General features: G+C 39.7%; 1 protein-coding gene across 3 annotated transcripts in view; it reads right to left on the bottom strand.

The window, feature by feature from the left end:
* GABRB3 (gamma-aminobutyric acid type A receptor subunit beta3) overlaps positions 1-15,593 on the bottom strand; it is a 235,509-nt gene that overhangs the window by 37,074 nt on the left and 182,842 nt on the right. For all 3 annotated transcript variants that reach the window (XM_027083249.1, XM_027083247.1, XM_027083250.1), the window contains exons 5-6: positions 2,772-2,854; positions 32-169 (exon numbers count right to left, since the gene is read on the bottom strand). In XM_027083249.1, coding sequence (XP_026939050.1) covers positions 32-169; positions 2,772-2,854 — 221 coding nt within the window. The remainder of the gene's footprint in view (positions 1-31; positions 170-2,771; positions 2,855-15,593) is intronic.

The following is a 15,593-nucleotide window of genomic DNA, read 5'->3' as shown; positions in this document are numbered from 1 at the left end:
TCCAGGGAGTATGAGGGGATGCAGGACTCACCTGTGGCAAAGACAACATTCCTGGAGACCAGACGATGCTCCACGATGGAGAACTGTGGGAGCTCAATTCTCTCCACTCCAGTAACAGCCTTATCACCACCGCGCCAGTAAAATTCAATGTCATCTGTGGTGTAGCCATCTGCCAGGAGAGAGAAGCAAGGACATGGCAGAAATGAAGCATTATTTTGTCTAAAGAAACTGTCACTAATAAATGGAAGTAACAGCTTGCCCATGTTTGAAGTAAATTTGTTTGATGTGCTTGTCTATGAAAAGAAGCATCATCAAAGAACTAACTTTCAAATATTCTCATGTTACCTCTGCTGTCCGATTTGAACCAGGCTGAGAAACTGTGGAGGTAGAGTGCTCTGACCAAAGTTCTGTCTGCAAAGCCTAATTGTAGGGCTGGCCTCGACTTTGCATATAAATGAATTAAAAACATATTCATAGCACTGAATAAGATAGTTGGAAGAAAAAGTAAGAACTTGAGTATGAAGAATTCTAGAAAGGCAGCTCTCTCAAAAACTATTAAAAAGTTAAAACACTGAGGGTGAATTTGACCAATCAATGTTTGATAAAGTCAGGCATTTTTGGATGGTGTCATGAGATGTTCCTGACCATGAGCTTGGCCATCCTTAGAAACGCCTTTTGTAGGGACCCTCTTGGCCCTTAGAGATTTGAGCAGTGGTCTCAGCAGAAAGAGGAGTGGTCATTTGCCAGATTATAGCTCCAAAGCCAACTCTTGGATGGTCTCATGCTCGCTCGGTAATTAATCAATGCTTCCCGAGAATGACTAAATAGGACAATAGTGTCTGATGTTATTTGTAGCACCCAGGAGTCTTCTAAAGAATTAGGTCAACTTTAGCGGTAAGGAAAATTAAAACTCACACCTGTAGAAAAGTAGCCTATGAATATAACAGACTTTTTGATTTGAACATATAACACAACAAGAGGCAAATACTAAATATCTGACGTTAGACAAACAAATAGACCAAAGCTGTGGGGATGACTGCCCCCCACAGCCCCTGCTGGCTCCCTGGTCCTGTCTGCTGTCCTACCTCCAGGATCACGGTGGGCACACCTTTTGTCTCTGCCCTTCCCTCCGACTGCCTTACACTCCATTCTCACCTGGCGGCCACAGCGATCGCTAATAAAACACACATCTTACCAAGTCACTTTTCTGCTTAAAGCACTCAAATGTTTCCCAATGCAATTAGCAAAACAAGTCCAAAGTCCTTAATAGGACCCCAAGAACCCACAGGACTGGTCCCTGTGTGCGTTGTTAAGTACATCCACGCCCACTCCCTTGCCCACCCAGTCCAGTCCCTCTGGCCTTCTGGCTGTAGCTCAGATCAGCATGCTGTGCCCAGTGCTTACATGCCCCACAGCGGGACATCCAGATCTTCAAGTGGCTAACTCTTCCATACATTTGCATCTTGACTTTAATAAAAACTTTTGCACACGTGTGTAGTCAGGTCACCAGAAAACTGGGAGAATCCCTCTTCTGTTCAACTGCTTTAATCGTGAATTCTCTGAGGGGGAGGGACCTCACACACTCTGAGGAAATCTCTTTGACAACGGACCTTCCTGCCCATCCTCCACCTTGGTTAAACATCAAGGAAACAGAATCTACACTCTTCAACGCCACTCACTACAGCTCACAGTTGGAATAGGAGCTGCTTCCTCACTTAGATCCCAAATTTGCCTTGCTGAAACTCTCATCAACTCATTGGAGTTGTGTCCTCTGGCCACACAGAATCTACTTAACTTCCTAAAGTAGCCCTTCAACTATTGGGAAACCATCATCTTTCCCCTGAGCCTTCATACTAAATATACTATGCATCATGCCACATGATCTCACGTCCCTCACCTTCTGAAAGCACAGCTCTCAGAAAGCAGGGCCATGATGCCGTGTGAAAGTGAGGGGCACAGTGAGGGGTCTAAACACTGGCCTGCCACCAGTGCAGCTTCCCAGTGTGTTCATTCACCAAGGCATTCACTTCTCACTATGCATACATCGAATGTGCTGCAAAGTAAGTCATTTGCCATCCCCCCAAAATTCAATACAAATACCGACAACCTGAAATCCAACTGAGGCTAATGATAAACCAGTCTATGGTGGGTCAGGAGAAGACACAACGGCAGCAGCCATATCCGGATATGCCAGGGTTGCAGGTCAGGGAGCAGGACATTTTCTTCTTAGACTACGTGGCTGCAGCTCTCGTCCCTCGCAGAGAAGTATCACTCAACACTGAATTATCAATAAGGCATCTGAATACTCTTCAAACGGAAGAAAATTGCCAAGATGTAGAAATAGCTGGCTTGTAAAGCTGAGCTCCTAATGGGAAATGAGGTTTACTCCAACTGCAGAGGGTCCCAGGAGTACAGCCACTTGTGCCTGATGAAGCACATTGAGAGGGACCGCCTCTCGGCGTCTGCTCTCTTCTCACTGAAGGGGTCGAGATGAACAGCATCTGTCTTCTTTTATTTCAGCATAGCAAACAGACTCTCTTAGATCAGAGTGGAGGATTCTTTTATACTGAGCCTCTGTCTCTGTCTCTCTCTGTCTCTTTCTTTCTCTTGCCCTCTCTCTGTCATGAAAGTGATATTTGCAGAGTGGAGGATTAAACCTCTAATCTTTAGGATAGTTAAAAACTATGTCAAGAAAATTATATATGCCATGCCAAATAATGATAAAAAGGCCTAAAACACAAAGTGGATGAAAAAGAAATACAGATACACACAGCTTTCAATCTCCAGAGTGCAGTTCTGCTCATCCAAAGGGTATCTTCTCAGGTCCATCATGCATGCTGCGGTCGTGGTGATTCTGAAACACACAGAGTGAGGGCAGATATTAAAGATGGGATGAGAAATACAGCAGAAAAACTGCTTCTAGATAAACACTGACTAATCCTCAGGTAGGACCCCTTCCCCAAAGCACACCTGATTAAACATATTTCATGATATATACTAAATGGACAAGTTTTCATTATACTGTAGGCCAGCTTTATCCAAAAAAGCAGTACATATATAATTACAAAATTATTCATGCAAACTTGTTGACTTTGGATGATCAAGGGAAGAGAAAGGGGCTTCTTAGGAAGCTCTTGTCTTCAATTTTTATTCTGCCTCATTGTCTAGTGACACTCTAACTTTTGTAGCACAGAGAAAACTTACCTATGGTAACAACATTGATTAGATTACAATTTAATTCTTTGACTTTCAGTGTGAAGTGTTCAAGTAGCTCCCAATCCACAGGCTGCACTCTGGAAATGTGAGCCAAGCTTCTATTTGATTCTGTTTTATTATAGTTGCCTCTTGGGCTAATGCTCCAGGGCTTTTCACCATAGGATCATCTACCTTTTCAAAGAGAATATTTGGCTTCTATGTTATTGATTATGAATGAAAACTTGGGTTAGCTTCCCTTAAGGTCAGCTGCAGCCATGGAAAGAATTTATATCGTGGCCTAAGGACAGTTAAGCCTCTGCCGTGCAATGGTTAAACCCACTGTACATGGAGATAAAACACTTCCAGAAACGTCAAGTTCATTTCCTACTCTGCCGAAAGCCTCATTTTAGGGAAACCAACCTACCCAAAGCCTCTGTTGAAAATGCAACGATTAGGCTACCATGTTTTATTCTCTTTCTCGAAATCCCACCCCTTCTGCACCACAGTCCAGGCTAACCAGACTGGGCTGGGTCCCTGAATCAAGCACAGCCAACCATTAATGGAACAAGAATATAGGATGTGGCCTGAGTTAAAAGGCAGAATGGAGCTAAAGGGATTCTCTTCCATGAGAATGAATTAAAGATGAGAATGGAGCTAAACTTGCAAGTTCATGAATTAGAGGCTTGTGATGCCATTTTCAAACTGGAGAGTCAGGCATGAGAAAGCATAACAGAGGTGAAGACAATGCAGAGAGTTGATGGTTCAGGAGACAGCAGAGCTAAGCCTGGGCCACAGCACACAGCCTTGCAGGACATGGACGACACATCTCAGGGAGCAGCATCTCAGAGCTGATGTGGAAGACGTGTAAATGGCAGCCCGGGCTGTGCTCATTAAATGGTGAATCTTAAGAAGGAAGAAGTGAGAATGTCTTCTCCTGAGATCCCTAGATTTACCTTGAAATCCCAGCCACATTCTAGACTCCACCCTTCTCGAAGCCCAGTATTGAGCTTTCTATAGACAGCCTTCCATGTGAACATTCACAACAAACCTCCTACCACTCAGGCAACATGAGCAAGTTCTGCTCCAAAACACCCATCAGACACCAGTCATGTGCTAATTATGTTGGGCTTGTCTCACTGAACCTAAGTGCCAGTGCTAAAGGAATAGGAGTAAAGCATGTCCTTCTATTAGCATTGGGTTAAGCAGCAGGTTGAGGAAAGTTCTACTTTTCAATGACTGAGAAGAACAGTGAGGGAAAACGTCAACCCATTTGCCAATCATGGGACAACGCTAATTTTTTCTTTGCAAATAGCATGCAAGTGCCGTGCAGACATATGCTATAAGATCCACACCAATGATGAAACTGTGTCCTTTCCAAATGTCATAACACTTCCAATTATCATTCCAAAGAGTGGATTACATTCTATCCAAAGTCAACACATAGCTCTTTGGTATATTTTTCTACATCATCTGACTTCCTAGCCAACTGAAGAACCAGCCTCACACTTTGAAATTCTGGCATGTTTTATGGCAGGTTGTCAACCCAACATCCATACAAGATGCCTACAAGGCAAAATTAGAAGAAAGTTCTGCTAAAATTACAAATTTTTGTAAATAAGAGAAAAAGATCTCTACTGGAAATGTTCAAATTTTTAAATTTTCCTACATGTTTTAGTACCTATTCACTTGAAGACTCAGTAACTGAGATTACCATTTTTTGTTTGTTTTTCCTTATTTATTCCCAATTATCATCATTAAAATACATGCACACAAGTGCACACACACACATCCAAATTGTTTGGAGACTCACATGTATTGTGATATTATGTAGAGTGTTTCATAGGAATCATTGGAACTGGGAAGCATGAAGCTAGTAGAATTGGTGAGTACCTTTAGTACAGCTGTTGTCCTGTCTTCTCATTCTGGTATCATACTGGCTATCATATGGAGCCCTATTCCTATTGACTTGAGGAATAAGGTATAGACATCTATGTGCTACTCTTCTTCCTATGGAAGAAATACACAGAAAACCCTCTTATGGTGGAAAGTAAGTCATAAGAGCCTACTCATGACACAGTGGAAGAAGGAAAGAGGTCTTTTTGCCACTGGGACAGAAAGGCAAGAAAAAAAGAAAGGGGGGAATAAAGAGATCAAGAAGGGGACAGCAGGCCAGAACCCCTCCCCGAGCCACAAGGCCATCATCCACATTGGCTAAACTCATGACAGGTTTGGGGACTGGACCTTCTGAGTGAAATGACCAAATTTTGCACCCCTGGGACTTTGTAGAAACCATAGGAGGGTATTTCATAGTCTGCAGAATGAGAACTCAAGCCTAGTTAATGGAGATGGACCAAGGGCAGGGAAGCCCCAGTGACATTCGAGCTCTAGTTGCATAATCCCCAACACGCATGCGCTCACACACACACCTTTTGTATTTTTTTCTAATCAATTTTATTTGTCCTGAGAAAAGACTTTAACCAACTTCTAGCTCCACTTCCATCTGAAAGCTGATAATTCCACTCCTATTTCTAAGAAATAGTGGTGAAGTCGATAAGAAATATTGCGTGAGGAATTCTCTCCAGTAGATCCATTGTTTTTAGTCGTAGCATGCAGTCAGATCTGAACTTTATGTAAGGCTGGTTGTGAGATGGCTTTGGGCCCAGCTCTGTGCTCAGCAATTGAATACTCATGCATTTAATCTCACAACAACCACATTGTAGAGGTATTGTTATTCTTCCCATTTTGCAGATGAGCAAACCAAGGATCAGAAAGAGTAAGGAGGTCGGCAACATTTACAATGCTACTGGAAGGCACATGTGGCATTCAGATCCAGGCAGCCTGAATCCTGCACTCACTCATCTACCTCCTTGACACCTCTTCTGCCTTAAACTAACAAAATATATTCAACTTTTAAAAGCCTACTCAGGGAATGAGGTTCTCGTTTTCAAAGAAGAGCGAATTCAGTAAAGAAATATGTTATATATATGTGTGTATATATATATATATATATATGATATGTATGATCACACATATATATACACACAGAGATCATATACATGTATATGTCTCATATGTATGACAAATTGGAAATATACTACGTAAGGGGAGAAAATAAATATTTTAAGGCTACACTTGCTGCAACAGCAGTGATATTTTGCCCATTGTGGAATAGGGTAGAGTTTAGTAGGTAGTCCTGCTATTGTAAGTGATATATCCCTAAAGATATGTTTAAGAGTCAAAAGTATGAAAATTCGAGGAATAAATGTGAAGTTTATAAGGGCAGCAACATCCCAACAAGTTTAAAATCCTATTATGAGACACCAGCCATCTTTGGACACCATCTAGAAACTACTCCTGGGAAGAACAGCTTTTAGCAGGTCAAAGGGTTCTAACTTTGTCTCAATTATATCAAGCTTATGAGATCTACGTTGGTATCAGCACTTCCATTTTAAAATCCACCAATTAAAAAGAATATTAAGGGCCAACGCAAACTCTTTGTGTCATCCCACAAACACAGATTTCTCCACAGACCGCCTGGAGAGGCTGTGGTGGAAATATCGCTTTTGGCTGCTCAGGAACACAGCTACTAGGTGGTGGTAGTATGCCTGCTTGTCAGCCGAGGTACGACACTGCTCTCTCTCTGTCCTTGCTGGGAAAGGGGGACTCTGAACTGAGCCTGGGACCCACACTTACAGTGAATCACAAGGCAATGCACACACTCTCTTCCCCACTTATACAAATATTTTACATTCATAGTAAATACCAGAGAGGACAGAGGTTAAAATGTCCCTGACTAGCTTTCTCAGAGGCCTTGTAGAACTAAAGTATCTCAGCCCTGCTATCTCTCCTTTCATCACCCATTTTAGTATCGTCATTATACTTAGGACCATCTACCCTTGGAATGTCCTTCCATTTGTTGACTTGCAGGCCCCTTGCTTGTCCTCTGGGGAGCCTGGAGCAGGGCTTGGTCCCCTGCAGTCATAAGTGCCTAGAACCGCAGCCACATGCACATGGCAGGTGTCCTGGACTAACAGACATCGTGGAACTCAAGCAAAATGTGGAAAAGAGGTGGCTTGGCCCTTCTTGGTTTCAATCCCCCAAATCGAAGAGCCAGAGGGGATACCCACCCTCCTTGCAAGCACTCCCAGCAGGAGATCTGACTTTGAATGTTTACTGACCCTCTGAGAGCCTCCCTGGGCTCACTGGTCAATATGCTTGGATGATTATATTCCAATAAAGATGTTAAGAAAAATAAATAAAAATAAAACATTCCATTATGTACGAAAAAAAAGAAAAGGTGCTTGGATGACGCTCTATGTGCTGACATCCTGGTGGTCTCTGAATCCTTCGGCTGCAGAATGAGTCCTTAGCAGGCTGATGTTAATGCCCATAAGCTTTACAGTTTCCATGGCTGTGAGGACTGCAGCAAAATGCAGCCATAGGTGGAGTTCTGGCCCTTTGATCACAATCTTGTCAAACTAGCAGGACCGGGAGCAAGTTAGCAGCACCTCCTGTGTGACTTCTGGCTTGTACTGGGGATGTCCAAATGTCCGAGAACCCTGGGCAATGGTTGTTACCCATGGCCCCAGAACAGCAGCACACCTGGGGTACTGCCTTACAGGTAATCACTTAGCCCTCTGCAACTGCTCTCAGGTAACTTACACTCATCTCCATTCCTGGCTTCACCCCAGGTGCACCAGGCAGTGGAGGCATCTATCATTTATCCACGAATAGAAATTCAGATGCTAGGATTAAGGACCTAATCAAATAATTCAGACTGACCAAGCATCCTTCTAAAGCAAGTGCTTATTATTCAATGTGGAGAGGGCACAGGACATAAACCAACATTGAAGTTGCCCCAGTTTTTGTTTTATTTTACAATAAATATAAGATACACGCACAGAAATGTCCAAAGGCCTCTGCTGTGCAGATTCGTTGAGGATGTTGCTGGGAAAATTGCTGTAGAAAGTTGATTGTGTTGGCAGCCCCATTCCTTCATCTTCCCCAGTATCCACTCTCTTTGCCATGTCATTTGCAGCTCTTCTCACTAAAGAGGAGCTGTCTGCCCGCTTCTGAACATGGGCCAACTTTGTGCCTTGCTTTGTCCGATAGAATGTGTGTACTAACAGTCCCAAGATTAGCCTCCAAGAGACATTCTGTGTTTCTGGTCCCCTTGTACTCCTGTGAGAAAACCACGCTCATGTAAGTCTGCTCGTTCTAGGAGGAGTACGGACATAAGGGGCAGAGACCACCCATCCCTGGTCCTGTGTGTGAACCAGCCAGAATCTGCAGAGGTGCTGATTAATCACCCAGATTCACAAGCAATGAGCACTCATTATCATTTGACATTGAGGCTTTCCAGCTGTTTGTTACGCAGCAATGTTGTGGGCATAGATAACAGATACAACAATCAACGCAAGTAACTACACACATAGAAAAGCATAAATTATCTTATAAATAAATGGACATCACAACCTGATACTTCTCAGGGGTGCCATAAGATAGCAAAGCCCTTAGCAGATAGTATTTTCCTACAACGGGAGCATTTACTTCTAGATTTCAGCATAAATCCACTAGCATTGTAGGAACATAAATCTTGGTGAAATGAGTAGTCACATTAGGCAAATGAGATGCGCCACCTCCTGATTTTCAAACAATATGGTGATAAAGCAATTCAAAGGCCAAAACCAGCAATAATGCTAAAAACCAAAACCAAAAGAAAGCATGTGCCAGATCCTCAAGCACCTGACAGGAACAGAAATGTCAGGGTGGATGACTGAGGGAGTCTCAAGGAAAATACTTAGGTTCAACTCTCTAAGAGGAAGGAAGGAAATATTTTGAAAGAATCAAAAAAGTACTTTGAGATTTTGAATCTCCCCAACCATCTGGATCTAATGATGGTACTTGGGAGGTATGTGTGGGGTTTATATCTAGAAAGGTAGCCACTAGCCACATGTGCCTATTTATAATTAAATTCTAAATTAATTAAAATGAAATAAAATTAAAAATTTAGTTCCTTTAAGGCACTAGCCAAATTCCAAGTGCTCAATAGTCACCTATGGCTAGTGGCTATTGTACTGGATGGTACAGATTTTAGAACATCTTCATCACCACGGTAAGTTCCATCGGAAAGGGTGAGAAACAGCGTGAGCCAGACAGGGTGACAGACCTGGCCCTGCCTGCTAATGCAGCCTGCCAGCTCTTCTCCCTCCCTAACTCTCTCTCTCCTCTCCTTTCCCCCGCCCTCTCCTTCCTGCTCCCCCAGCCTCCTTCTCCCTCCGGCCCCCTCGCCACCATAGCTTTACAGGACACACTCCCTAGTTGAAAGTGGTTGGACGACAAAGTCAAATGCACACAACCTATCACCTCAAAGAAAAGCCACTGCAGCTAGAGGCAGATATCCACAGGGCATGGAAACAAGCAGGCCAGAGTAGAAGGTGTCATTCAAGACTATTCAAAGTATCACACGTTGCATCTGACTTCATGGCTCAGTGGGTTAACCAGCAGTCTGAGGGGAGGACCTACCCTAAAAGAATGGCAATTAGGCATAACAAAGGGAATGCATTAACCCAATCTTCAGATTTGTATCCTAGGGACTAAGGCTTCCAATGTGAGCGTGAGACAGAAGGGGGCCAAGGTCGCCATATCCAAAGTCTCATTAGAATATCACTTAGTCTCCCTGGATCTGCTCATCTAAGGATAAACATTATGAAAAAAAAAAAGAGATGTTCTATGAAAAGTATGCAAGCATACAAAATGAAAGTTGAAAACTTGGGAAGATGTTGGTCTGGTTGTCAAAAGGCATGAATTCTCTTTAAAACAAGGATAGGAAGACATAAGGAAAGAAAAGCCTGAGATGAAGGCATAGACAGATGATGTAAAACTGAGAAAAGAATGCAAAGAATCCGAGCGTAAGTGCTGAACTGAAATCTGTACTGAACACAGAGACAGCAGAATTATACAGCTGAAAGTCATTTAATGATGTGAATGACTTCATAAACTCGGAGGGGACACAAGTCACTGAGGGATCTTGTTAAAATGCAGATTCTGAGCAGGACATCTGGGGTAGGTCTGTAGTTCTGAATTTCCCAGATGATGTTGCTGCTGCTGGTCTGGGGACCACAGTCAGAGTGGGAAGGAGAGGGCCAACTTGTAAAACCTTCCTAAGGGCAGAGGAAGAAGACAAAGCTTTGAAAACACAGAGAAGGTGATAGGTACAGGACAGAAAATCAGTATGAAACTGAGCTCTATTAAACAGAGCAAAAACAAACAGCATCCAAGTGAACAAAATAGAATTCAATACAAAACAAAGAATTTTTTTAAAGTACAATATGCATAACACGAAATTTACCTTTTTTCACTATTTATAAGTGTACAGGTCAGTGGTATTAACTACATTCACAACCATCACCACTATCCATATTCAGAACTTTTTCATCATCTAAAAAAAACCCCACTATACCCATTAAACAATAACTCCCCATTCTCCCCTCCCCCCAGGACTTGGTGACCTGGCAACATTCTTACTGATACTAGGTATTTCATATAAGTGCAATCACACAACATTTGTTCTTTCGTGTCTGGCTTAGTTCACCTACTATAATGTTTTCATGGTGTAGCATGTACCAGATTTCCAAACCTTTTTTAAGGTTGAATAATATTCCATTGTATGTATATACCTCATTCATGTTTTAATGGACATTTGGGTTGTCCATTTGAATTTTATACTTTTAGCTCTTATGTACTACATCTTTGATCAACTGCACGTTCATTTTTGTATATGGTATAAGGTAGGCATCCAACTTTACTTTTACATAAGGATACCCAGCTTTCCCAGCATTATCTGTTGAAAACACACTCCTTTATGCATTGAATAGTCTTGCACCCCTGAAGCAAATCATCTGATCATATACTCAAGAGTTTATTTCTAGGCTCTCTACTTTATTCCATTGGCCTATGTTTCTGTTCTTATGCAAATATAACATTATTTTGATTACCATGGCTTTATAGTAAGTTTTGAAATAAAGAAACATGAAACCTCCAACTTTGTTCTTCTTTTTCAAGATTGCTTTGAATATTTGGGGTCCCGTATGATTACATATGAATTTTAGAATGGAGTTTTCCATTTGAAAAAAATGTGATTAGGATTTTTAAAGGGAATGCATAGCAACTGTAAATCACTTTGGGTAGTATTGTCATCTTAAAAAAAATATTAATTCTTCCGATCAATGAACATAAGATGTCTTTCCATTTGCTTATGTATTCCTTCAGCATGTGGCCTCTATCCTCAAGGTCATCTCTTGATTCAAAGTGGCTGCAGCAGCTCCAGCCATTATATCTACCTTCTACACTAGCAGCCAGAAGAAAATGAAGAGCCAAAGCTCTCTTACCCCCTCCCTTTTACAGAGATATCCTGGCAAGAACCCTGCCAAAGTTCCTTTTATAGCTCTTGGGCCAAATCATAGTCACATGGTCATATAGTTTTTCTTTTATACTTTTAGTTCATAAGTCTTTTGCCTCTATCATTAAATTTCTTCCTAAGTATTTCATTCTTCTAGATGTTACTGTGAAAGAAATTGCTTAGTTTCCTTTTTGGATTGTTAATTGGTAGTACATAGAAATGCACCTGATTTTTTTTTTTTTTTAATAAAGGTTGCCTATTATCACTTTTTTCTCCATATCTCTAAGGATGATATTTTTCCATTTTATTTTTTTAACTGAAGCATTTTTGATATATAATATTATATTAGTTTCAGGAGTAAAGCATATTGATTCAGTATTTTTACAGATTATACTCCATTAAAAGTTATTACAAGAAAATGGCTATAATTCCTTGTGCTATACAATATATCCTCATTGCTTATCTATACATAGTAGCCTGTATCTCTTAATCCCATACCCCTAACCTACTCCACCCCCCTACCTTCTCACCACTGGTAACCAGTGGTTTGTTCTCTGTATCTGTGAGTCTATTTCTGTTTTGCTATATATACATCATGGTGTATGTTTTCTTTTTTTTTTTTAACTTTTTCTTTCTGATAGTTTATTAATAGTGTATAGAAAAGCAGCAGATTTATCTAGCCACCTTGCTGAATTCATTTATTAGTTCTAATACTTTTCTCAGTGGAAACTTTAGGTTTTTCTATGTAAAGTATCATGTCATATGCAAATAGTGACAGTTTCACTTCTTCTCTTCCAATTTGGATGCCTTTTATTTATTTGTCTTGTCTGATTCCTGCAGTTAGGACTTTCAATGTTATGTTAAATAGAATAGGCATCCTTGTCTTATTCCTGAACTTAGAGAAAAGACTTTCAGATTTTCACTGTTCAGTATGATGTTAGCTGTGGAGTTTTCATAGATGGCATATTTTATGTTGATACATTTTTTATGTTGATACATGTGGAGATACATTCCATCCATACCCACTTCGATGAGAGTTTTTATTATGAACAGATGCTGAATTTTGTCAAATGCCTTTTCTGTGTCTCCTGAGATGATCATGTGATTTTTATCCTTCCTTTTATTAATGTGGTGTATCACATTGATTTGTTAATGTTGAACCATCTTGTTGCACTGGAATAAATACAACTTTATCATGGTGTATGATATATATATTGTTGTGATATATTGTTGGATTTTTTATATATTGTTGGATTTGGTTTGCTAATATTTTGTTAAGGATTTTTGCATATATTTTGCATATATATTCATCAAAGATTTGGGTCTGAAATTTTATTTTTTGTAGTGTCTTTGTCTGGTTTTTGTATCAGGGTAATGGTGACCTCATAGAATGAAGCTGGGAATGTTCTTTCCTCTTTAATCTTTTGGTATAGTTTGAGAAGGATAGGTATTAGTTCTTTATATGTTTGGTAGAATTCCCCTATAAAGCTGTCAAATTCTGGACTTTTGTTTGCTGGGAGGTTTTTTTTTTTTTAAATTACAATTCAATTTCACTTCCAACACTTGGTTTCATTGATCTTTTCTATTGTTTTTTTAATCTCTATTTATTTTCTCTCTGATCTTTATTATTTCCTTCATTCTGCTCACTTTGAGCTTTGTTTGATCTTCTTTTATAATTACTATAGGTGGTAGGGTAGGTTGTTCATTTGAAATTTTTCTTGTATTGCTATAAACTTCCCTGTTAGAACTGCTTTTGCTGCACCTATAGATTTTGGAATGTTGTGTTTCCATTTTCATTAGTCTTGAGGTATTTTCTGACTTCCTCTTTGATTTCTTCACTGATCCATTGGCTCTGTAGTAGCATGTTGTTTTGTCTCCACATTTGTTATTTTCCCATTTTTCTTTCTAAAATTGATTTCTAGTTTCATAATGTTGTGGTTGGAAAAAATGCTTTATATAATTTCTACCCTTTTAAATTTGTTGAAAGTTGTTTTGAGGCTTAGTATGTGACTTATCTTGGAGAAAGTTCCATGTGCACTTGAAAAGAGTATATATTCTGCTGTTTGGGATGTAATGTCCTATAGGTACCATTAAGTTCAACTGGTCTATTGTGTCATTTAAGACTGCTGTTGCCTTACTGATTTTCTCTCTGGATGATCTGTCCATTGACATCAGTGGGGTGTACAAGTCCCATACTATTATTGCATTTTGTCAGTTTCTCCCTTCATGTCTGTTACTATTTGCTTTATATATTTAGGTGTTCCTGAATTGCATGCATAAATGTTAACAATTGTAACATCCTCTTCTTGTCTGATCCTATTTTCATTATATATTTATATCTTTGTCTTTCATTATAGACTTTGTTTTAAAGTCTATCTTGTCTGATATGAGTATTGCTACCCCCACTTTCTTGCCCTTTGCATTTGCATGAAATATCTTCTTCCATCCCTTCACTTTCAGTCTGTGTGTACCTTTAGCTCTGAAGTGAGTCTCATGAAGGCAGCATATGGAAGGGACTTTTTTTTTTATCCAATCACCCATGCTGTGTCTTTTGATTGGAACATTTAGTCCATTGACATTTAAAGAAGTTATTAACAGGAATGTACTTACTGCCATTTTATTACTTGTTTTCTGGTTGTCTTTATAGTTATTCTCTATTCATTTCTTTTTTTTGTTTCTTCCATTGTGGTTTAATGATTTTTTTTTTTAGTAGTACGCTTGGGTTCCTTTCTCTTTAGTTTTTTTTTGTATCTACTATAGGTTTTTGATTTGAGATTGCCATGGGGTTCATAGATGTGGACATAAAACTGTATCTACTTGTTTTAAACAGGTAGTCATTTAAGTTCAGGCCCATTCTGAAAGATTTATGTTTTTACTGCTCTCCCCGAAATTTTGTGTTTTTGATGTCATATTTTACATGGTCATGTTTATCCCTTAACTGTTTATTATACTTATAGTTGCTTTTAAAATTTTTCATTTTTTAACCTTTTTACTAGGTTAAGTGGTGGATCCTCAGTTCTTACTATACAATTGCCTTTCTTAGTGGGATTTTTCCCTTTCCTATAGATTCTAACTTCTTTTCCACTTAGGGAAGACCCTTCACATTTCTTTCAGTGTAGGTTTAGTGTTGATAAACTCTTTTAGTTTTTGTCTGTCTGTCTGAGAAGTTCTCTCTCCTTCTGTTCTAAATGATAATCTTGCTGTCTAGAGTATCCCAGGTTGCAGGTTTTCCCTTTCAGCATGAATATATCATGCCACTCCCTTCTGGCCTGTGAAGTTTCTGCAGAGAAATCAGCTGGTAGCTTGATGGGGATTTGCTGGTATGTGACTTTTTCTCTTGCTGCATTTAGAATTTTCTATCTTTAACTTTTGTGAATTGAAGTATGATATGTCTTGGTGTGGCTCTGTTTGGCTTCATCTAGTTTGAGACCCTCTGTGCTTCCTGTACAGAGGATATCCATTTACTTCTTCATGTTTGATAATTTTTAGCCATCATTTCTTCAAATACATTTTCAATCCCCTTCTCTCTCTCTTTTCTTTCTGGGATCCCCATAATGCAAATGTTGGTATACTTAATATTACCTCAGAAATCTTTTAAATGCTTTCAATATTTAATTTGTGTTACTTTTTGCTGTTCCAATTGGGTGACTTCCATTATTCTATATTCCAGATCACTTATGCCTTCTTCTGTATCACTTAGTCTGCTATTCATTCCTCCTAGTGTTTTTTATTTCAGCTATTGAACTCTTCATTTCTAATTGGGTCTAATTTTCACTGTGTTCATCTCTTCTTTTCCCTAGTTTAGTTAGCCAACTTATTATCAATGCTTTGAATTTTTATATGGTAAATTGTTCATTTCTGTTTCATTTTTATTTTTTCAGTGGTTTTTCTCTTGCTCTTTCAATGGAGAGTTAGTAGTTCCTCTGCCTTTTCATTTTGCTTAACTTTCTCTGCCTATATGAATTTAGCAGAAACAGTTACCTATTGCAGTCTTAAA

This window comes from Aethalodelphis obliquidens, unplaced genomic scaffold, assembly GCF_003676395.1.
Source record: "Aethalodelphis obliquidens isolate GAN/ISIS:26980383/991018 unplaced genomic scaffold, ASM367639v1 scaffold49, whole genome shotgun sequence".
In the NCBI taxonomy this organism is placed as follows: Eukaryota; Metazoa; Chordata; class Mammalia; order Artiodactyla; family Delphinidae; genus Aethalodelphis; species Aethalodelphis obliquidens.
The sequence above is the reverse complement of the archived record's forward strand: the minus strand, read 5'-3'. Positions and strand labels throughout refer to the sequence as shown.